Source organism: Mytilus edulis, chromosome 10, assembly GCF_963676685.1.
Source record: "Mytilus edulis chromosome 10, xbMytEdul2.2, whole genome shotgun sequence".
Classification (NCBI taxonomy): Eukaryota; Metazoa; Mollusca; class Bivalvia; order Mytilida; family Mytilidae; genus Mytilus; species Mytilus edulis.
Window position 1 is genome coordinate 29,156,253 of NC_092353.1, and position 25,845 is coordinate 29,182,097.

Here is a 25,845-nt window from a genome sequence, read left to right on the forward strand (position 1 = left end):
ATGATTAAGTCACTAATTACTTTACCAAAGGGTTATGGATATTTATGCCTGTGGAACCATTTATATCAATTTTATATATGTGTTTGATCAAATTAAGTATTTGGCATAAAATGACATTATGTTTTGTTAGTATAATGGTTAATATGTAAACACAACATTTCTGGTTAATTTAATCAATCTTTAAATTTTATTCCTCCAGGATATCCATACCCAGAATGCATTTTACTACCATATACCCATAACCCGAATTTTACTCCATTTAAATGCTTTATATGATGTACTCCAGGTTGAACACTGACAGTCCCTGTGCTGAAATCATCCGATCCATGGGAAATGTTGAACATATACATTGTAATAGGATGGTCATCAAGCATGAATCCACCTATTTCATCACTCAGCACAACGATGCTTATAGAACTTGTAAAGCTGTTTGATGGTACTGCAAAATGATATTCATCTAAATATTGATTAACGCCATGAATAGTCATCATAAAAGAATCATAAAATGTCGATTCTTCATACTCAGTATAGAGAGTAACAATAACGTTATCCGAAGCCTGTATGTATGCAATTTGTGTGTGTTGGAAGTCGATATGTTCTCTTGGTATAAGCGATTTTGTAATGGCATGCGTTTCATTTCTAAAATTAATGGTGGTTGCATTGATACACAACACCCTTACAGTGCTCCATTGATAGTTTGCTATATCTGGAACGACATAGAAAGAGTCAAGCTGATCTGTTGGTAAAATCATTTCCATGTATGGATTACAGTCAGTGTGGTCATTTGTGTGACAACAATGATATGGATATGTGTTAATACAGTTGCTTCCACTGATAACGGATATTGGTGCAGATGATGTCACCATAGTTCCTGTTAAATCATATGTATGTGAGAATTGAAAGGTGTCATAAGGATTCAGTACCAAATTAATTGAGGAATTTGGAGAATATTTTGCATTGTTTACTGTAATGGGACCTTTGTCACTTTTTAACAGAATGTTCACAATTGTATTTGCTTTTAAAGGAGAAATAGCCACAATGCTTCTAGATGCGTAATCAGGAGAACTTTTATGTAAATTATAAGACGGAATAACATATTTAGTAGATTGGTATTGATCCGGTATAGACAGGTACCCTTCGCCACCGAACTGAGCATCATAAAAACCATATATAGATGCAGTGTCATTTGGACATATTAGAGCTCCATGCTGGCCAGTTCCATCAGAAGGTATCCTCACGGAATCATCAAGGGTATATGCATAGTTGTTTGAAGTGATGATAACAGACTGATTGCCATGTTTTGTGAAATCTTGGACTGTCATTTTGACTGTACTCTTCCCTGCAACTAATACGTTTGATTCCCGGTTATCTTTCCACAGCTGTTCTAAAATGAACACTTTGAAACAGAGACTTTCTGTGCCTGAAAAACTCATTATACTTAGAATTAAGTATTTAAAGAAAATTAGTTGTCAATATGCTCAAACAGGTATAGTTGTTAATTTCTGTGGCATTTTGGTTTCTTGTGAAGAGTTGTCTAATAGGCAATCATACCACATCTTCTTTTCTATATGGTTATTGATACTGTGTAAACTTATCAGTTTAAACAACAAAATGGTTATCCAAATAGAAAAATATCGAAGCTATCTGCAATTTTGTTCCTCATGTACAATTATATCAAGTAAAATTAGCATTACTTTGTTGTTGTTGGTTCATGCCTACAATATTTCTTTCCCGTAAATTGTTTTGTTATCGTTTGCGACCAAATAATTTTCAGACGTAGACGATGTTCGACACTTATTTTGCTCATTATTTGGATCTAGGACCTCAAATCAACAGACCATAGGTCTCTATAACTTATGGTTTTACAGTTACAAATGCATATCACTTATTTCAAATGCATAAGGGAAAATGACTCTCTCATGGAGTGTTCGTATTGCTTCCGTCAAAGTTATACAAAAAATTCTGAGGATAAATGTAGCACTCCAGTTCGAAAATAAAATTAAAAGTGAACCACAAAATGTTTTATCATATCCTATTCCAGGAGTTCTAATACATTAACCTAACTGTTTATGTTGTACATGCGCATATGTACGGTATGTTATCAGTATCTTCCATAGATTTGATTTTCAAAAGTTAAAAGGCTGAAATATAATTCCTTGTATGTGTATCTTTGGCAACATTCTGTATTTATTTGCTATAGAATATTGCTTTTTGCGGGGTGAAAAGGTCACATATCTCCCCAAAATTTGGATCAAACTAGAATTTCAATGCCTTCGAGTGATACTTTTTCAGAAACTGTTGACATTTATCTTCCTAATGATCAGAAGAAAAAATGGGTGTCTTTCGCCTCATTTTTCCGTAAAATTTAATCACAAAGGTCGTGCTACAAAAAGTTGAAAAAAATAATTTCCGGACCAATAAAACTCAGAAAGGAAATAGGTAATGTGTCAAAGCGACAACACGACCATAGAGCAGACAACAGCCGAAGGCCACCAATGGGTCTTCAATGTAGCGAGAAACTCCAGCACCTGGAGGTGTCTTTCAGCTGGCCCCTTAAAAATGTGTATACTAGTTCAGTGATAATGGACGTCATACTAATTTCCGAATTATACACAAGAAACTAAACTTAAAAATCATACAAGACTAACAAAGGCGAGAGGCTCCTGACTTGGGACAGGCGCGAAATTGCGGTGGGGTTAAACATGTTTATGAGATTTCAACCCTCCCCCTTTACATCTAGCCAATGTAGAAAAGTAAACGCATAACAATACGCACATTAAAATTCAGTTCAAAAGAAGTCAATGTATGGGATGGATATGGAAATACGGACTGTCATACAGGAAATAGCCTATATTACAAACATTACATAATCTTAATGTTCAAATAAACCCAATATGAATATAAAAAAGAAGATGTGGTATGATTGCCAATGAGACAACTCTCTACAAGAGACCAAAATGACACAGTAATTAACAGCTATAGGTAACCGTACGGTCTTCCACAATGAGCAAAGCCTATACCGCATAGTCAGCTATAAAAGGCCCCGAAAGGCTATTTTAATCCTCAGCTATCAAACAATGAATTTTATTGCACACTCATATTTGAAAATCCACAGGGGCCAACTTGCGAGACTACACACCTAACTTTGGAGTGCTACCATAGCAAGCAATTTGGTAGAAAAAATTGTCGTTTTCTTTTACGGTTACGAAGGAGATCTCACCACCAAGAAAACTCTTACATTAAACAGTTTTCGCCTAAACAGGGTTAGTCTCAAAAGGTCAATAACTGTTCGATAGATTATGCGAAAAATCTAAACGACATTTTCCGAAACAACAGAAGAGGGCACGTAACGCCAGAAGTAGGGAAAAAAATAGTCAGAACAAATACAAAAGGTCATTCCACATAATAGTTGAAAGCCTAATAAATGATTGGATGTGAAATACCTGAACATATAAGACGTCTGCACGTTGATTTATATATTTACGAATGTTATCCTTGTAAAAATGGAGGGTTATTAAAATTCATAGGGAGTAACTGAGTCCCCTATGGATATTATCAACCCTCTATAGATTCGTAAGGGGTCAGTTGTGAACCGTATAACGAAATGATCGCACGCTGGACTTTCTCTGCTGCGTTTTGGAGAAAAATTAACAATAAAATACAAAGAAATCAAAAGATGACGTCAAAATTACAGTAAGCGTGACGTCATGAACCCGCTATGAAATCTACTAACCCCTACTGATCCAAAGGGGGTCAACACGTGACAGCGTTTAACCAATCACAACGTGATAATTTACCAATAGTGCGATAAAAGAAAAAAAGAAACGTTTAGTCAAAGGATTTAAAATTGGTTTTGTCGCTTTCTTTATTAATATGGTTGTAAATAAACTCATTATAGATACCAGGATTAAAATTCCACATTTTTGCAGAGGCGCATTTCGTCTATAAAAGACTCGTCCGTTACGCTCGAATTAAACAATGTTTAAAAGGTCAAATAGACGTAGAAAATTGAAGAGCATTTAGGACCGAAACTTCCCAAAAGTTTTGCCAAATACAGCTAAGGAAATTTATTCCTGAGGTAGACAAACCTTAGTTTTCAAATCACTCACTGGTATGATACATTTTTTTTGTAATGTAAAATGAATAGGCTTATGACATATATCGGTATTGTTAGAAAAATGCAAATACACTTATTACAGTAGCAAAACGCATTGTTCTATGTTCAAGAAAAATCCCCTTTTATCGTTTTCATTTTGGTGTGGTTCTGTGTGTGTTTGTTGTTATATGTCTTAGTCTATAAGTGTGCTATATGAATAAAAAAAAATACAAAACAAATCTTACAGCAAGAGACATTGTGCAGTGAAAAGTAAAATCACAAAAATACTGAACTTAGAGGAAGATCAATTGGGAAAGTCCATAATCACATGGCAAAATCAAATCACAAAACGCATCAAAAACGAATGGACAAGAACTGTCATATTCCTGACTTGGTACAGGCATTTTCAAAGGTAGAAAATGGTGGATTAAACCTGGTTCTATAGCGCTAACCCTCTCACTTTAATGACAGTCTCATCAATTTCCGATATTTTTACATTGATGCGTTAAATAAACAGACACAATAAATAAAATAGTCAAAATATGGGTACATCAGTCATCATCGTTTAACAATTTTAAAAGGAACAATTTAACAGAACACAAAAAACATCTACTATCTACGAACACATTTATTGATTTGAGTGTCTGACGTCAGAAAATTTTATACGTCACATAAATTTGTCGTTCAATGTGCGTACAAACAATTTTAAAATCCTGGGAATGTTAGCATACAGAGTTAAAAAATCAAAAGTATGTAAGAATAAATTTAAGAAATAGACCAAGATTTAAACTAGTCCAAATGTTATATATAGAATTTATAAGAATCCAAAAATAGTTAATTCCACTACGCGATTGAATGATTTTGACGTTTGTGGTTCAACGTATATTGCAATTCATAATAGAAATATATCATAATGACATATAATAGAACAATATCATATTGACGGGATCTTTTAAAGTACAGAGTCACGTTATAAGAACAAAAGAAATACAAAAAGTCGTAAATACAAAACAAACCACAAAAAAATGAAAGCCAATACAAACACATTGACGAGATGTATAAGTACTGAGCCACGTGAAACAGATATTTTTGTGTTTTATAGGCATAGAGAATTTGCTGTTTTATAGGCAATGCATTCTGGGTAATTTTTTCAAAAGCGTTCACCAAAACAATTAGTTTGTAAATGTGCGATACAATTGAAATTCAACCAATGACGTAACGTTGTTTTCATTTTGGTGTATGAACAATAAGATTCTGAAGAGGCGAATTTGGCAACCATTTATCAGTAATAAGTGACCATTTACATTGTGTTAAGTAATGCTTTACCTTTATTTTGACAGTGAATTCCATAGTATCCACGCATACATATACATCTGTGATCACCTTTTACATTTTGACATGATCCGCCGTTTAAACAATGACAATGAACTGGAGTTACTGTAAGTTAATAATTACACATCAATCACGCCTTGTGGATTTTAATTGGTTAAAAAATGTTTTGTATTTGTCATGTACTCTCTTTTGTTATATTAATTTTGATTGCATTTTACCACCGCCGGTGTACTTTTTTTTTTTAACTTTCTTTATGGTGGTATTTGTCTTAAAGATTATTCTTCCATTTTAATCGTCACGGAACTGCATAAAAATGTATGAGTTTTTGCTAATGTTGTTCATTCAGCTGCTTTTTTTCGTAGAAAAATAATAGTGTAATCAAATGTCAAATGTTTGTAAAAAAAGTCGAAAGATGAAAACATTTCCTATGCCACTTTATAGTGAATTTGATCCCAAGTCGAATATATTTTGTAAATACCTCCTACTTGAAATTATATATATGTCTGCTAATCACGCTTTGTCTTCCAAAATAAATGATCTATAAGAAAGTTTTTTAAGTTCCAGATCCCTCGTTTGAAAAATTTGCAAAGCTTAGTTAAACGAGAGTTAGAAAAGGAAACTTGTTTAAACTGAGAAACATATATCTTCCTTTGTTTGTTCATAAATGTCTGCCATTATTGAACACAAATTCCGAAAAATAAATGCAAGAAAAAAGTTCGATCGAATACTTATAGTAAATGGCAGTCAAAATAATGAAACTGAAGTCTCTTTACAGGAAAAAAAGTGTGTTTTACACAATATGCCAGTCTAGATACATAGCAATTTACATCTAAATGAAGTTATGTATATCTGTAACTTATGTTTACCAACAAAAAACGATGCTCGAACGAAAACAACAGCGCTAGCATAGAGAAAGCTGTTTTCTAAAATAAAATCTCAACAAGAAAAGGGCAACAAAGCCAATCAGGATAAAACCAATATGAGGTGGGAATTGATAATTTTGAAAACAACATTTAACGAGGAACATTACATGTGTTAAAGGACGCCTTGTTTCGAATACTTGTTCCTTCTCCTTACAAGGTGTTTGAAAACTGTTTTCTATAGTTAGGATGTTTGCAAACTTTTAAAAATATACATTTTTGTATTTAATCTTGAATCTTATCGTCTATCATTAAAGAAACTAATCAGCATGGTTAAAAAGAGAAACCGTAGTTTACCTATGTTTAAATGCAATAAATCGATTAAGACTGAGGAATGCTTGGCGAAGTGTATGTTTTTATGTCTGCAAATGAAAAAATGCCATAGACTAGAATATTTACCTTTATCGCATTTTTGCATTCTCATGTACATTAGTATAACAATAACAATTATTTTGGTCACAGTTTGCAACTACTCAAAAGTTCAAAATGAAGAAGTTTCATTGAAAAAGTATATAATGTAATTGCTCACAGTAATGCAATTGAATTGCAGTATAAAACTGTTGCATGATAGGTTTCACAATGACAAAATGCTATGATTGTTAATACTAGTATTCAAAATGCAAACATACCGGACTGTTTCGTTTATATATTTTATGTACATTTTTCAATTTATGCTCTTGTCCCTGGGTTAAATATATATAAACTGAGTTTTAAACTTATCATTTCCATAGGGAACCTAGTTGTAATTTGAATAATTCCTCGCTAAGGAATGCAATCGCTTATCATACATACCATTAGGCTGAGTTTGGACAGGATAACTACTTGTTGTACCTATTATTTGTACAAAATAAATAAAGTAATTGTTCACTATTAGTTTCACAATGAAAGAATTCAAAGTTTCTTGATATTCAGAAAGGTAAGTGCACAGGCATACCGGACTTCTCTGTACAAAATGTCTCATGAAGACAACAACCCCACCAAAGAGACAGTAGGCCACCAAATGGTCTTCAACACAGCAAGAAGGTCCCGCACCCGTAGGAGGCTTCAGTTGACCCCTAACTGAAAGTGTGTACTTATTCAGTGAAAGTTGACGTTTCACTAAACTCTACAACACATTAATAAACTAAAATTATAAAAAAAATACAAAGACCAATGGCTCCTGACTGGGGACAGCCCCACGCATGCGGCTCAGATATATTAACACTATAAGATTGTGATGAGGGATAGTCATCATCTGAAAATGAATGATTAACAAAAGGAAATGAAAAACCATTGAGATATTTTATGGCATATTTTTCAGTAAATGTTCTTGTCACTGGCGTTTGAACTATATGAACTGAGTTTGGAACACATCGTTTAATTTTTGATTTGGTGAATCTCAGTTATGAACAATTTTTATCTAGAATTATTCTTCAAAAGGAAAAAAATCATGAAACAAACATACCCACAGGCCTTGTTTGGACAGGGTAACTACTTGTTGTATGTGATGGTATAAGTGTTCCCAGCAGCTTATAATCATTATTACACAACTGTGCATCGCAACATAAAAGGTGACTCGTTGACCGTTTGCTGTTTTCCTCTCGTCGTCCAATAATAGGATTTACAATATGCTTTGCATCACATACCTATAAGGTCAAAATGGTGCATGCATCCGTAAAGTGATATAATATATGTATAGCATGTACATCAAGAGGTTAAGAGAAGGACAAAGGGAACCTCAAATTTAAATTCTGAAGAGGATATGCCTAAAAGGACTAAAGACTATATTATGTTCATACTTTGAACGACAAATTCTTTTTTGTAATTACACGCGTGAAGCTTACATGCTGATTTTTTAATGTATGTTATTTAGTTAAGTTGTTTGATTAGACGTTGTAATTAATATTGACACCTTAATTCAATGGGTTTGCTGAGTAATAGTCTGTTTACAAAATGAAACGATTTAATTGTTCAAAGGATATCATAATTTGTCCTGTCAAGTCAGGCACATAATGGGTATACAGAATAAAGTATGTATAGCTAATTTGATTTTTTTTATAAAACTCATTAATAATGAATAATTTTTACAGTAATACCAAGATCCGATGGATTGTTTGTTTTATTTGATATGATGATGAAAAGTTTTCCGTACACAATTACTTTATTCTTTTTATTGGAAGATGAAACTTGATAATTTATCATCATCCGAAACATATAAGTATATATCTCTGTCATCATGTTTTAATATAAACACGTTTTAAATGTTATATTATCTATATAATTTACACGAAATCTTTCTATCCATAATAATGCTGCATGTCCTCGTCCCGCTTTTCCAACCCCAAAAGATGAATTTTGAAATTATTGAATGGTTTGAAGCTTCTTTTTGGATCGTAATGACGAGATAGTAAAGTTTGCATTTGACCCCTAAAATATTTAAAGAACAAGATCGTCATAAAAAATTGAAATGGGAATTTGGAACCATAAATTTTCAAGATGGAAACATTTATATATAAACTAGTTATAATGTGGCAGAACTATAGTTTTCTGTTCTTGTTGTATCATTATCAAATTGTTATGCTTAGTGCAAATAAGAGAAGGAGTTTTAATAAATGTGTAACTATTTTTATTTTAAATAAAAGCTAGCAAATATTTAAAAATTGCAAGTGCCGAAGAGTGCCTTTATGAAATTGATTACCACACTCCCTTTAGTACTACTACTACTGCATAGACCATCAGAGCATCGCGAGTCACTGATTTCTTAATCAAGGATCACAATATTTTAATAATTGGTTTTAACACTACAACTTATTTGTAAGTTATACCACTTGAATTGAAGACAATAGCTTTTTAGTTTTTATTAGTATGATTGTTTAGTTAGGATTTTTTAATAGAAATCGGTTTTTATTGATTGCACTTATAATTTTGCAAGTTTATTTTTATCGTTAATTTTCAATATAATTATGTTGAAATAGAGCTACATTTTCGTCTGCTAAGATTAGTTAAAGATAACAGTATTTTCCAAAGAATTTATTACTGTGTAGAAAGTTAATGGTTAATCTTAACGGTATTCCTAAATTTTATGACACCTTCAATAGGTCTGTCTAGTCATTTAAAGTTCAAGTAAAAATCGTCTTCACGTGCAGCTGTGGCTATTTAATTTAATTACTTTGTTTTGATCATCTCTGGGAATCAGGTTAAATGAGTGTGAAATTTTATGTCTAATGTTCAGACGTTTACGGATCGTTTATATCTTGCGATAAGTTAACATTGAAAACAATGTTGTGAAATTGTATTACGAAAATGATTGTATATATTGTAAATATTGGATTAAAACGTAGTTATTAGCAAACATTCGTTAGTTATGTGATATGGATATAATAAAGCTATTGGTATAACGCTATCGTCGAACTCCCAAATCCCAAATCGTCGAACTTTATATGAAACAATTTATTCCACTGCACATTTCAAATCGTCTCCGCAACATTTTGGTAGCAGAGCGTGGTTCAAAGAATTTTAATCGTAATCGTATTGTGAGAAAATGAGTAATTGGGATTTGGAAATCGAAGCAGCGGCAAGCGAGGGAGACAAAATGGACGAAACTGTAATTGCTCAACCGGACGAAAGTTTACAATTACAAGATCTGAAGAAGGAAAAAGCGAAAGCGAAATCGGCATTCACAAAAACTAGACATTCATTACTACAAATTCTTGAGGAAGATTTTCCGGATCGTGAAGAAATAAAAGTAATTCAAGAGAAACTGATAAATGCAGAAGAAAAAGCGATGGATATTATGGGGAATTTATACGACAAATACAAGCATAGAAATGACATTCAAAATGTGATGAAAACAACAAAAGAGATGGAAAAAATCGAAGAAGAATTTACAGACGCAGAAAATGAGTGTCGTGACTATTTGATCGAGAGCAAAGTTGCGTCAAGCGTTGGATCCAGTGTATCTAGAATATCAAAACGAGATAATGTGAATTCCGAAAATAAAGTGGAAAGTAAACATGTAACTGAAGAAAAGGAAGTTAAACCAGAATTTGAACAAACTACGAAAGAAGAAAATAACAACAAGCAAATGAAGTCAGAATTAGGAAGCGACATGTGGAAACAATTAAAAAGAGTTTCAATACCGATATTTAAAGGAGATAAAAGAAACTACCATAGCTGGAAAGCTGCATTTCTAGCATGTATCGACCAAGCACCGGCGACAAAGGAATATAAATTATTACAACTAAGACAATATGTGGAAGGTGAAGCGTTACAAGTTATCGAAAATTTAGGACATTCAGCAGTTGCGTATGATGCCGCAAAGGAGCGCTTAGAAAGAAAGTATGGAGGACAACGAAGACAAATAACCCTGTATATAGAAGAACTTTAAAACTTTAAACCTATGAGAGAAGGTATCGCTAAAGACATAGAACATTTTGCAGATTTACTGGATATAGCAGTTGTGAACTTGAAAGAAGCAGGTCGTTTCGAGGAGTTAAAAAATGGTTCTTTGTACAACAAATTGCAGCGAAAGATGACAGAAGCTATGTTGTCGAGGTATCATCGTTGGATATTCGAAAGCGGAAAAACAGAGTCAGTTGAATGTCTACGTGAGTGGATTTTACAGGAAGCAGAGTTTCAAACTATAGCCTCAGAAACAATACATGGATTAAGTGCAAACACTAGTAGCAATTCACAGCGGAATTATAAAGGAAATCGTAGGGATGGATTTAGAACATTTTTTGGAGAATCGCAAAATGAAAGCTATACCGGAAATAGGGTGTGCAAGTGTTGTAACGGTAATCATGGAGTTTGGAAGTGTGATGAATTTCGGAAGTTAACCGTTAACAAGAGATGGGATACCGCAAAACATTTACAGTTGTGTTATCGTTGCTTAGGACATGATCACGTAGGCAGACAGTGTCCGAGAAGTAGAGCATGTAACTTGGGTGGATGCAAAGAAGTGCACAACAGACTTTAACATAGAGATAAACAATCGTTCAGTGAGCCAAAAGTTCCAGTGAGAACCGAATCGAAAACAAAACAGAACTATGCTGCTGAAAAGAAGGAAAGTACAGACGCCGCCACTGAGGGGGAGAATCGGGATCGCACAATGATTGGCCGAGACAGAAAATCAAACTTCGTTACACTTAGAACAGTACCTGTAATATTGAAAAATGGAAACCGTACCGTAAGTGTTAATGCATTACTGGATGACGCAAGTACGAAAACGTATATCAACGCTGATGTTGCCGCCGAATTGGGACTTCAAGGACAAGTTCAGAAAGTGACAATTAATGTGTTAAATGACAATGTTGAAACATTTGAAACTATGCCAGTCGAGGTAAGACTTCAAAGTCACAATGGTCAGACAGACTTCAAAATAGTCCCATTCACTACTAACCGTGTAACCGGAAGTTTACAGCCAGTTGACTGGAAACAACATGCTCGGGAATGGGACCATCTTGCAGGGATTAAATTTCCGAATCAAGGAAAATGACCTACTGTTGATATGTTGATCGGACTGGACTATCCGGATCTTCATTATTTTTATAGAGATATACGTGGTAAACCTGGAGAGCCAATTGCTAGACTAACACCTTTAGGTTGGACGTGCATCGGAGATCCGAATAGCGGACAGGATCAGACACTTTATAACCGAACTTATTTTGCTCGTGGACAAGAGGATCGAAACGATTTAGATAACATTGTTAGGAAGTTTTGGGAAATCGAAAATGTCAAAACACCAAGCGAAAACGTGTTTCTAAGCAATGATGAGCAAAAAGCGTTGTCAAAGGTAGAGCAATCTTTGGAATTTAAGGATGGACACTACGAAGTTAAAGTACCGTGGAAAGACGACACACCTTCATTACCGAACAATTATAATATGGCATTAAGTAGATTAGCAAATATAGAAAAAAGATTAAACAAAGACCCGAGTATTGCTAATGTTTATACACAAACAATAGAGAAATATATTGAGAAAGGATATGTTCGCAAAGTATCGACAAAGGAGGAGACCGTAACAGGAAAATGGTATTTGCCGCATTTCCCGGTAATAAGACCGGACAAGGAAACAACGAAAACGAGGATCGTATTTGATGCGTCCGCAAAATTTCAGGGGATTTCGCTAAATGACACTATTCATCAAGGTCCAAAGTTACAGCAAGATTTATTCGATGTACTATTACGCTTCAGAAAATACCCCGTTGCACTTGTTTGTGACATCGCCGAAATGTATTTGAGAATTAAAATTGCACCAGACGACAGACCGTTTCACAGATTTTTATGGCGCGCAATGAAAACTGAACAGGAACCAGAAGAGTATGAATTCAATAGTGTTGTTTTTGGAGTAAATTCGTCTCCATTTCAAGCTCAGTTTGTTTCTAGAAAACATGCCAAAATGACAAAAGATTCATATCCACGAGCCGCCGAAACAGTTCTCAAATCTACATACATGGACGACAGTATGGACTCCGTAATCAACGATGAACAAGGCATCGAACTTTATAATCAGCTATCACAGTTATGGGCAAAGGCAGGGATGTATGCACGGAAATGGTATCGAATTCAAAGGCAGTTTTACAATGCATACCAGAAGAAGATCGCGCGTCACAAGTCGATCTCGATGAGGGATATTTACCGTCAGTGAAAACTCTAGGAGTAATATGGCAGGCAGACAATGACATATTCACGTTTAAAGCTAACCCACCGGCAGATGATTTTAAATTTACTAAACGAAACATTCTAAGCAAAGTTGCTACGTTATTCGATCCGTTAGGATTTATTGCGCCGTACACAATAAGAGGAAAACTACTACTACAAGAGATGTGGACAGCAGGACTAGACTGGGACGACCAGTTAGACGAAGAACTTGTTGAAAAATCTAGAGAGTGGTTCCGTGAACTTGATGAACTATGTATGTTGTATTAAAATACCGAGATGTTTGCAGTTAAACGCAGACATTGTTTTAAAGAGTCTACACACATTCAGCGACGCTTCTCAGGAGGCTTATGGATCAGTTATTTATGCTAGACACGAGTATAAGAGTGGAATGCTATCTACGAGATTTATAGCAGCGAAATCGAGAGTTGCTCCTTTAACTTCAGTCAGCATTCCAAGACTTGAGTTAATGGCCGCAGTTTTAGGATTAAGATTAGCACATTCAGTTAAGCACGCATTAGAAGTGCCCGATGATAATATGAAATTCTGGTCAGACAGTATGAACGTTTTGTATTGGATTAGAGGCAGGAGTAGAGAGTACAAGCCATTTGTAGCGAATCGAATTGGAGAGATTCACACGTCATCGCATCCTCAACAATGGCGACATGTGCCAACAAAAGTTAACCCAGCAGATTTAGCATCTAGAGGTAGAACCGTTGAACAATTACAGTCGGACGTAATTTGGTGGAATGGACCGGAATTTCTACAAGATGAGGAACCACAATGGCCGGACACTAATATTCAGATAGAAAACGTACGTGATACCGAACTTAAGTGTCAAAAGAAAACAAGCGATAAATATACTACACTGAAAAGTATTCATAATAATGATTTAGATTGGCGTTTAGATCCCGTACGTTATTCTAGTGTCGTTAGACTAGTTCGTGTACAAGCGTATGTGCACAGATTTATTGACAATTGCAGACTAAAGCAAAAACAACGTCGTCAAGGTAGTTTATCTACCGTAGAATATGCAGATGTCGAGTTGGATATAATCAAAAATGCACAAAGGGAGGCATTTTCAGACGAATACAACGCTCTTATGAAAAGTAAAGATTTACCGAAAACCAGCAAATTGCTAGGATTACAACCGCGAATTGATGAAAATGGACTAATCAGATGTGATGGACGTTTAGAGAACGCCGAATTTCTATCGTTTGATGCAAGATATCCAATAATATTACCACGAAAAAATTGGGTCACGAAGCTTATTGTGAAACGATATCACGAACTTGGAAAACATGTTAGTGGGACAAATCAAACATTTTCAGCATTATCGTCACGATTTTGGATTATTTCAGGGAGAGAAGAAATAAGAGAATATGAACATGAGTGTTATACGTGTCGTAAGAAGAAAGCTAAAGTTGCCGAGCAAGTGATGGCTCCGTTACCGGAAATTCGTTTCAAAACACCTTTACATGCTTTTGCTCGTACAGCAGTTGATTTTGGTGGACCGTTCATAACTGTTCAGGGCAGAGGAGAACGACGTCAGAAAAGATACTTATGTCTATCTACATGTTTAGCGTCACGCGCAGTGCATTTGGAAGTAGCATTTGGATTAGATACGGACTCATTTCTTAACGCATTTTATCGGATGGTGAACAGGCGAGGTCTTCTGAAAGAGATGATTTCAGACAATGGAACTAATTTTGTAGGAGCAAATAGAGAACTGAAAGAACTTGTTGCGCTTTAAGACCAGGATAAAATACATAATTCAATTAGTAACCAAGGGATTAAGTGGCATTTCAACCCACCGTTAGCTCCGCATTTTGGTGGTATTCACGAGACAATGATAAAATCGGCAAAAAGGGCTATTTATGCAATATTAGGAAATGCAGACATTAATGATGAGGAACTATTAACAGCATTTACCGGAGCTGAAGCACTGATAAATTCGAGACCGCTTACGTACCAATCTGCCGATCCGAAAGATGATACACCTTTAACACCGAATCACTTCTTGCACGGACAATTAGGTGGTCATTTCGCTCCAGAAACCGTTGATAATACTGATTTTAACCCGAGAAAACGATGGAGAAGAATACAGGAATTAATTAGACATTTTTGGAAACGTTGGATTATAGAATGGTTGCCGGGACTTAACAAACGTGACAAGTGGACTAAAACAAAAGGGGACATGAAAATCGATGATATTGTGCTTGTAATGAATCCGAACGCTCCGAGAGGACATTGGCCGCTTGGCAGAATAATCGAAGTTTTCCCTGGCAAAGATGGACATGTTCGCGTTGCAAAAGTTTCACTTGGACAAACTGTATTAATAAGACCAATAACAAAACTGTGCCCGTTAGAGATCGAAACCTCCGAAAATGACATTGATAAATAATTAAAGTATAAATATGGACATATATTTCATTTCAATTTAGACAGTTAAATATTTTGAAATAGTTTTAGATTTGACAATTTGAACTTAGATCAAAGACAGTTTTATATCGTTTAATTATTGTTTGTTTGATTGGCTTAGAGCAATCAAGAGGGGGAGAATGAATTGAAGACAATAGCTTTTTAGTTTTTATTAGTATGATTGTAAGTTAGGATTTTTTAATAGAGTAGAAATCGGTTTTTATTGATTGCACTTATAATTTTGCAAGTTTATTTTTATCGTTAATTTTCCAAAGAATTTATTACTGTGTAGAAAGTTAATGGTTAATCTTAACGGTATTCCTAAATTTTATGACACCTTCAATAGGTCAGTCTAGTCATTTAGAGTTCAAGTAAAAATCGTCTTCACGTGCAGCTGTGGCTATTTAATTTAGTTACTTTGTTTTGATCATCTCTGGGAATCAGGTTAAATGAGTGTGAAATTTTATGTCTAATGTTCAGACGTAAACGGATCGTTTTTATCTTGCGATAAGTTAACATTGAAAACAATGTTGTGAAATTGTATTACGAAAATGATTGTATATATTGTAAATATTGGATTAAAACGTAGTTATTAGCAAACATTCGTTAGTTATGTGATATGGATATAATAATGCTATTGGTATAACGCTATCGTCGAACTCCCAAATCCCAAATCGTCGAACTTTATATGAACCAATTTATTCCACTGCACATTTCAAATCGTCTCCGCAATACCACTAGTTAATCGGAGACTTTGCAATGTAGACGGTGTAATGTTGACGATGTGGACGAGCTTAACAATATAACAATTAATATAATTTAAAAAGTAAAATAATAACAATATCGAAGTCCGAAAAATTTATAAACGGAAAGTCCCTAAGCAAACGCTTTAAAATGAATGTTTTATTTTTTTCTCTGTTTATGCCGCAGCAAAGTTATGTCGAACAGAAATATACACTGTCTTTCCTTCATTTTGATACCAAATCTTCATATGATATGAACGATAACTTATAAAACAAAATCCTATAATATTTAAATAAAATAAGTACAAAAATTAACAATGAAAAGGGATGCTCACAACAGTGATACGTATAAAAAAAAATCAAAGGACTAGCAAATTGTTCTTAATAAATACGAAATACAAGGAATTTTTACAAAGCATGAATTTTGGGGTGTTAAAACACCATCAGTATAAAACTTTGCGTATATAAGAGTTATAATTCTCTTTAGAAGATTTGGTCGAAAATAATAAAATGTATTATGAGGGGTTAATCAGTTTATGGAAAGGGCTTTAAAATATTTATCCCTGACAAATTATTGTGTTATTTGTGGCTGTTTTAGTTTTCTGGTATTCACTTGTATTGTACCGAAAGGTTGTATTTCATTATTCCCATTTTCAAACATTGTTTTCAATTTGGAACATGTAGTTGCCGTATTGGACGATAGATACCTAACATAATAAACTTATATTTGGTAGGTAATTCACTTACATGTTTTTCTTTACAGCCACTGTGATAAAATGCTTCTCCAAAGTGAAAAAATTCTTCCATATAGCAAATCTATTTAAAAAATACACCCAAAAAAATAAAGATTTAAAAAATTGTTATGAATTCACTGATATGGCAACTTATATCTATCATAAGTTATTTAATTGCGCATAGCTTTATTTACTATATTATTATTTTTTTAACCTTTAAATGAAAAACTATATATTTAATATCTTTGTAAAACAGTATTAAAATAATTATAGCAACGACACAACTGAAATGGAGGACATTTTATATTTTTAAAAGTTTTCATTGATTTCAAAGTTATATTCTCTTCCCTAAAGGATTACATGCTTTACTTTTTACTGGTGTTTTTGTGTAGTCATCTTGTCGTGGACATAGTTACACTTTTTTGTTTTTAAATTTCGTTCATTATTTTGGCTCATGATTATTCAATTATAACTTTTCATGGACAGCAGATATTCGTGATTATTTCTAGAAAATTGATTTAAAGTGTATTTAACTATATCATATCCTTTGTTATAAATAAACTCATTATAGATACATCGCTTGATATAATAAATGTGCTTTCTGTTATCCTCTAACAATTAAGACAATGAACCTGTAGCGTTTTAACGACTAGTATAGTAAAAAAAATGTCTACGATCGTGTCGTTATAGCACAGCTTTCGTGGCTAGCCACCTGTTTCGATTTTGGCAAATAAATAATTTGTAAGGTATTTTGATCCATTGTACCATAAAAATATTTCTTATTTCTTATTTATATATCTTATTGATAAAATTATTCGAAGAACAAATCAACAAAAAGTTTAATCATTGAAACACTGTTTTGCAAACACCTGCTTAAGGCATTGAAGCACGTTAAAATAACATATACACTCAGATTAAAAACCATATGAGTATACGCATACATTGTATTGTCATGACCATACGCATATGGTACAAATACTCTCATGGTCTTGATGATATACATATATATATATATTTGAACTTGAATTTATATATCTATTACTACCTTTCATTGCTGCTTCGAATGAATATTTTTAAAGCAATCATTCAAAATTGTTTAGAACAAAGTGTTATAAACTTGTTATATACCTCAAACGGATCACAAAACGATACGGTATGGCACTCGGCTGGTGTCAATACGCCTTGGCAATTATAACATATACGTCCATCATATTGCGTTGTATCTATCATTAAAGAATATAAGAGTGAGAAATTGAAATGTAAATATTAACTTAATATCGGTACTTTGTGGAAATAATCTAGTCCTTATGTTGATACGTAAGGCATGTGTAACGGAAGATGGACTTACGGTTGAATGCTTAATAAAAAGGCTTTTATTAACCGAAAACTCTTGACAAATGGTCAATGATAGTGATTGATTGATTCTTTTCGAAGCGGGATAAATTAGGAAAGAATAACTTCATAACCATTTTAATATCAATCGATTTGAAATTTGATCATATAGTAGTTGTTTATAGTGGACACTTTTTTTTTTTATTTTTGAACATGACCATAGTTCTTTTAGTGAAGGATTTGAAAGAATACATAACAAATATGTGTCTCTCAAATCAATTCGGTGGAAATTTTTAAGTTTTTGCTGAGCGTATGGAATTTAAAAAACCTACCTTCTCCACATCCATATGTATTACAAAGATCTGATGAGCAACATTGGAAACAAGCATGGCTTCTATTTGCCTCAGCTGCATTGGTATGACATGTCTATTTCGTTGTTCAATGTTAAATAATAAAAGAAGATTCATGGATTACTGAACTCGGATGCCTAATAATTATTTACGTTTCTATTTTGAATTCCGTAAATACGGGATGAACAGCCTGGCCAAACGACTACAGATCAAGACAAGAGGTCAATACTGTTTGGATTTGTTATATTTTGTGTAGTTAGTGTACGTGGTGATGAGTATTATAATAAGTCGAAGTTAATACATAGTCGAAAGTCTTTTTCATATTGTGGGATAAGAATAAAATTGAAACAAATTAAAACAAAGGCGAGATAAAGGTAAAAGTTTTAAAACGTCACAGTTGCATGTGCATGATCCGAAATCAAAAACCTGCAAACTATCAGTAAACAGGAATTAGATGTTTGATAAACTGACAAGTGCTTACACGTTACAAGTCGTCACTATTTAGTTGCTGATGACTAAAATGAAGTCAATTTGTTTTAAAGCTCCTGGTAACAGAATGACGGAAATAGTTATTTGACGAACGGATATACAAAGTTAATGAAATATAGAATAAGTCTTAAATTTTAGGGCGTAGTAATGATATTATCCATGCAATTGTTGAAATTATGTCCTCTTGTGTTTTCATGACTACTTTCGTTAATCTTGTACATTATTAATATATAAATTCTTTGTGTGTATTGTTATTATTTACTCACGTTTTGAGCCATACATCCAGTTTTATAGACTATCTCCCCCGTTTTGTCAGTTATCCGTTCGACACCACATATCTAGGGGAAATCTCATAAATATTAGATATTGTAGTTCTATTATTACTCAAATTGTTTAGAAAGTAGAGTTATTATGAGAAGGACTAACACAAACTACTTTTCTAATGATTTTCTGCTATTCGATGTGAGAACAAAATCAATATGATGCTTTCATGATGAGACAACACCATACGTCGATAAACCACAATGTCCTGTTAGATTTTCTAGAGCCCTGACTATAAAGCTGAAACAGACATAACAAATCAGTTGAAAAAAGAAACACATTTCACAAAATATAAATATTTCGACTTTGGCCGTTTGTAGAAAAATGCGTAAAGTTAAATATTCTTACCTGATTATCAGAGCATTCTTGGACGTGTTGACAAAAACGTGGATGTCGAATTACTGGACAGTTGAAGCATGTCAGAGCTAGTAATAAAATAATTAAAAAAAACAAAAACAATTTGCTTAAAACAATAATATGTATAAGTTTCATAATAAATTAGAACTATCCAGCGTTGCTTCTCTTTGAATAATAAACAAACAAAAAGTTTTTAATCATAATTTTTGTTCCGTGTTGTGCTATTTAATTGCGTACTTATTTTTTTTGTCGACAAATTAAAAAGCACATGAGACTAAACAGTGTAACTTTCAATATATGTATTCCTAAGTAAGCATGGTAGCATGTATACATAATAAAACAGACACAAATACCTGTTTTACCAGAAGACTCTGCTTATGGTAAATTGAAATAAAAAACATAGTTTTAAAAGTTTAATTAATGAATGATCTTTCTTTTCCTCAAAAACCATTTGTATAGTTCCAGAAAAGATCATAATATTGACAACAAAAACAAATTTAACAAAATGTGTGAGATGCAAATGACTATCATATTATGATATTATATATCGAAAATGTTTAAGGATTAGTGATTCGGTAGAATGTGATCACATATACATTTGTTTTTAATATATACACATGGAAAAAAGTATTGCAACACCTTGATTTTTTAAAACTTGAAAAATCAGTCTCTTATTTTGGATGGAATATGATAAAATATTTGTAAAATAATATTGAAACGTAGTTAATGATGATATTGGCATTAAAACGAACAAAAAATTAATGAAAAAAAAAGTTTTATCTAACCAAAATTTTTCTAACAAAATGAAGTGTTTTTGGTACAAAAAAATGCATTTTACAACTTTTGCTGTAGTGGAACTTTACAATGTCAGACATTTCAAAATTAATCTTTAGATGATTGTTCACATCATGGTTGATCGTTATACGCCAAAGAATTAGTACTTTGTGCGCAGCCTCCATTCAAACGGATAACCACATCTTAACGTCTTCTGATTCCTGCCATAAGTCGACTAATTTGTTTCTAAGGTAGCAGCAACCATTCTTGACGAAGGGTATTGTTTATTTTATGACGTGTTTGAACTGGGATGTCCATTCGTGCACTTTACGCCCAATAGTGTACCATATATGCTCGATATGGTTCAAATTCGGACTTCGATTGGGCCAAGGAAGATAAACCGAATTCCATTGGAACAATGGATCTTCCTCTACGACGCCAATTTCCAACTTTGGCGAACTCTGCACTATATTGGATACGCGAATCTGTGTGTCTGTTCTTAGGCAAAGGTCCCCGAAAAGGTATTATCGCACGATAACCAGTAGCGATGAGCCAATCTCGAACAGTTCTTGTTTAAAGGCTCCTGTATGGTCATCACTCTCTTTTTAGGATTGTATTGTTTGCAATGGTATTGGTGCTTAGCTTTTTGTAGGTAAAAAACAGCCTATTGCTATGGAAATACAGATCTTTTTTAAAATATCTTCCAGAATTTTAAAATTTCTCATTGTTTATGCAATAGTTATGGATCAATAAAATATCAATTCTAGCCATCGGTTGAGGTCAATACGATGTTAAATCGACCCACAGAAGCATATCAACCTTGGACTTCGTCATCGGTTTATATGCTTCTCTTAGGTCGGGATAATCTCACACCGATTTCATACGAAGGTAAGTATTCAAACTAAGAATGGAAATGGGGAATGTGTCAAAGAGAAAATACCTGACCATAGAAAAAACAACAGCAGAAGGTCACTAACAGGTCTTCAATGACATTCTCGCACCCGGAGGCGTCCTTCAGCGGGCCCCTAAACAAATATTTACTAGTTCAGTGATAATGAACGCCATACTAATATCCGGATTGTACACAAGAAACTAAAATTAAAAAGAATACAAGACTAACAAAGGCCAGAGGCTCCTGACTTGGGACAGGCGCATAAATGCGGCGGGGTTAAACATGTTTATGAGATCTCAACTCTCCCCCTATACCTCTAGCCAATGTAGAAAAGTAAATGCATAACAATACGCACATTTAAAATTCAATTCAAGAGAAGTCCGAGTCTGATTTCAGAAGATGTAACCAACGAAAATAAACATTATGACAATAATACATAAATAACAACAGACTACTAGCAGTTAACTGACATGCCAGCTCCAGACTTCAATTAAACTGATTGAAAGATTATGATTTCATCATATGAATATCAGGCACAATCCTTCCCGTTAGGGGTTTAGTGTCATACCATCATAACATATATGAGAAGAACATAACCCGTGTCATGCCAACAACTTGTTTTTTAATAATAAATGTGTTTAGTTCCGATGCAAAGACCCTATAAGTGAATCAATATTAACGCCAAAATAAGCAATCTTTAGTGACCTGACAACAGTATCGTAACTATATCCCTTCTTGATAAGTCTATTTAAAGTTTTTTTTAGTTTCTGAGGTGAATACTGACATTTTTGTGCTTTATAAAGAATATTTCCATAAAAAATTGGATGTGAAACTGTATATTAGTGTGTTATGATAAAAAAAAAAGACATTGGTTTCAACCAAGAAGATGGAATTTTACATAATTTCATTTAATCTATACAAGTTGTTAAAAAACTTTATTAAGATGATTTGAGATGAAAATAAACTTAACATTGAAACTTGGATTAAAGTTGTGGACGCCAGACACGCTTCCGTGTATATGTCATTTTGTGTTTCGTTGTTACATATTTTTTTTTTTTTCAGTGAGTAAAATTATAACACAATGGTGACTGCTGTACCACTATTATTCATATTTTAACCTATTCTGTCTTCGTTTTGTTCACGCATCGTTGTCAAAATACTGGAATTTGACTGTCATACAAGTGAGAGGTTTATCTAGCTATAAAACCAGGTTCAATCCACCATTTTCCACAATAAAATGCCTGTACCATGTCCGGAATATGACAGTTGTTATCAATTCGTTTCATGTGTTTGACCATTTGAATTTGCCATTTGATCAGGGATTGTCCGTTTTGAATTTCCTCGGAATTCAGTAATTTTGTGATTTTACTTTTTTCGTCTACAAAGATTCATCACTAACGCTCGAATCAAAATCATTTAAAGGCCACATGCATTTTAAGAGCTTTACAAACCCTAAGTCCAAACGGTTGTATATTACTCTGTAAGATGTTTACCTTTACAGCTAACAGCCTGTAAAAACAGCAAAACAAGGTGTCCTGGAAAAAAGTTTTTTCGCAATAATTTCTTCTGAAGGAAATACATGCTACTCTAAATGAACGTTAAATACTCGATGCATTTATTTAATTCTATTTGAAAAATATATCTTATGAATGTTATTACCTAATGTACCATCTTGACCATATCATTAGCGATTCAATTTAGAAAACAATGGCAATTTACACAGTTTTAGATAAATACATGTTAGCGCCAGTCTTTACCATTATCTTCATGACTCACGTAAGATGCTACGTCTTCAAAATAAACAAACTGTAACAAAATGCCGTTCTGGCAAAGCTGCTACTCATAGTACTACGAAGATAGCAAAATGACGCAAGTGTGCCAATCCACGCAGTTTGTTAAAAATCGCAAAATATTGTGATTTCGCATAATTCTAGATTTAAATTATCTAAAGACGCTTGTTCAAAAACAAAATAGCTCTCCATTCTACGAAAATATGATTTCCAAATTCAAGTGAACCAAACTTAGAATTGTCGTACTTTCCCTATTCTACTTTTATGTTAAAAACGTATCACAGTTGTTATCAATTCGTTTGATGTATTTGAATTTTTGATTTTACCATTTGCATAAGGAATTTCCATTTATAATTTTCTTCGGAGTTCATTATTTTTGCTATTTTACTTTTTATTCATGTTCACCGATTTGACTCGAATTCTCATATTTGATTGAGTCCATACCTGATACTTATAGTTGGTCAAAATTGTCTTAAAAAACAAACTATTCAAAAACATAAAGGTCTACATATGCGTCTGCTTTAAGGTGACTTATACATTATTCGAGTTATGTTTTATCTATTGATTATTTTGTATGCATTCAGAACTCGTGTACTGCACCTGGATATTCAAAAACATTGGTATTGCCAACATTTACATTTATACGTTCAGTGATTCGGTACAAACATATAAACATGTAAGGTATGACATATTTTATAAAAAGATACAATAAGAAACAACGGTAACAACTTCCCCCGCTAATTTGAGTTTAAATGAATTTTGCTATACCTTTTTGGTGACTATTTGACATGAAGCTCCTGGCATTTGGGGTATTTATAAACAAGAGTGCACACGCTGAAATATCTCGCTTTCTTTACTTACCATTGATATTATGCTGATAGTCCGAAATATAAAGCTTTACTACAAGTATCACATAAACTTAACATGATCCAAGGAAATGAGGTCAAGGTCATATAAACAAACGAAAAACACATGTACACCTTACAATTATTCAACACACTTAATGAATTTAACTTATTGCTTATTGTTTCTAAGAACAGACTTAACCAAGAAAACCAAACATTGACCATGAACCGTGAAAATAAGGTCATTATCAGATGAACCATGCAGGGCAGACATGTACAGCTCACAATCCTTCCATACAACAAATATAGCTGAGATATTGCTTAAAATTTCAGAAAAACAGATCAAACACACAAAAACTAACCCTAAGCAATGAACCGTGAAAATGAGGTCACAGTCAAATAAAACCGTTGAAACTGACATGTACATCATAAAATATTTCCATACACCAAATATAGTTGACCTATTGCATATAGTATTCAAAAAAGACCAAAACTCAAAAACTTAACTTTGACCACTGAACCATGAAAATGAGTTCAAGGTCAAATTGCAGCTGCCAGTTGGACATGTACACCTTACAATCATTCCTTACACCAAATATACTAGACCTATTGCTTATAGTATTTGAGATAAGGATTTGACCACCAAAACGTAACCTTCACTGATCAATAAAATGAGGTCGAGGTCAAGTGAAAACTGTCTGACGGGCATAAGGACCTTGCAAGGTACGTACATACCAAAGATACACGTAGTTACCCTTTTACTCATAATAAGAGAGATATAAAAATTGAAAAAAATTCTAATTTTTTTAAGTGGTCACTGAACCATGGAAATGCGGTCAAGGACAATGGACATGTGACAGATGGATTTCATTATATAACGCATAACAACAACAAAAAACACTAAGTACAGATCTGAGAGTACTCGCATTTATTGACAGCCAGTTCAAAGTCACTAATAACTAATAAAAAAAATCATACATCTAAGACAAAATTTGTACATTTCCGATTTTACAGTGTTTACGTTTAGAATTTAGTGTTTCTAAATACGGTAAATCCAGGAAAAGTTTATGTTTCTAGTTACAGATGATCATACCAATGAAAACATTACTGTTGTCTAAATTTGTTTACATCCATTATTTTTTTTTAACTTTGATGGATAGTTTTCTTAATTTCAATCTTACCAATTTTTCTTATTTTTATATTAATCTCTTAAAGCATAAAAGTTGTTAAGTACGAAAGCCCTCCTCTAGAAAGGTGTCTTACTAGTAAATCGTTAACACCAGGTTAGAAATTGTCGGTGATCAGAGGGAGCCTACGTTTTCTTTAGGAATGAAATGAGATTAATTGTTTACATTCTAATCACTACAACTATCCAAATAAAAAACTTTTCTGGAATTAAACTATGAACTTATTCTAGGGACGTTTCTATTTCAGAGGATGCAAGAGTGTATTCTTAAAACAAACGAGACTTACCGATTTGCATAACTTTTCTCCAAGTCGTTTCTAGAGATTTTTCAATCCAGCAGACGTATAAGCTTAATCATTAACAAACAGGACTTTTACGACTAGTACAATCTGGCTTTGTAGTTCAAAATAACTGCATTCTAATCTTTTTGTGTCACGATTTACAATTATCAGGATCTGATACTCTTATAGTCGATAATACAAAAGTTTCGTTCGTTGGTACCATTTAAGAGTGCATTTCTTCCTCACAATACAAACGCTTCAGCGAGCACACATTGAGATCATTTGATTCTAAAAGACGTTTGCATAAACTTTGACAAACTATATTACACTCGTTGTAAATGCG

The 25,845-nt window shown here is 33.4% G+C and overlaps 3 protein-coding genes across 3 annotated transcripts; 2 read left to right on the forward strand and 1 right to left on the reverse strand.

Moving 5' to 3' along the window:
• Positions 1-25,610, reverse strand: LOC139490822 (uncharacterized). The gene is made up of 11 exons (XM_071277862.1): positions 25,509-25,610; positions 22,894-22,935; positions 19,726-19,802; positions 19,323-19,394; positions 18,550-18,643; positions 18,014-18,108; positions 16,899-16,967; positions 7,793-7,973; positions 7,141-7,179; positions 5,423-5,533; positions 1-1,420 (listed from the first exon to the last, which is right to left on the reverse strand). The coding sequence occupies exons 1-11, from the start codon at positions 25,516-25,518 to the stop codon at positions 174-176; spliced, it is 2,037 nt and encodes a 678-aa protein (XP_071133963.1). The 5' UTR covers positions 25,519-25,610; the 3' UTR covers positions 1-173.
• On the forward strand, positions 9,722-11,610 carry LOC139490821 (nucleolar protein 58-like). Its single transcript, XM_071277861.1, has one exon. The coding sequence runs from the start codon at positions 9,869-9,871 to the stop codon at positions 10,712-10,714; it is 846 nt and encodes a 281-aa protein (XP_071133962.1). The 5' UTR covers positions 9,722-9,868; the 3' UTR covers positions 10,715-11,610.
• On the forward strand, positions 11,837-14,740 carry LOC139492104 (uncharacterized). Its single transcript, XM_071280246.1, has 2 exons — positions 11,837-12,870; positions 13,267-14,740. The coding sequence occupies exons 1-2, from the start codon at positions 11,837-11,839 to the stop codon at positions 14,738-14,740; spliced, it is 2,508 nt and encodes an 835-aa protein (XP_071136347.1).
• Positions 25,611-25,845: the final 235 nt, after the last annotated feature.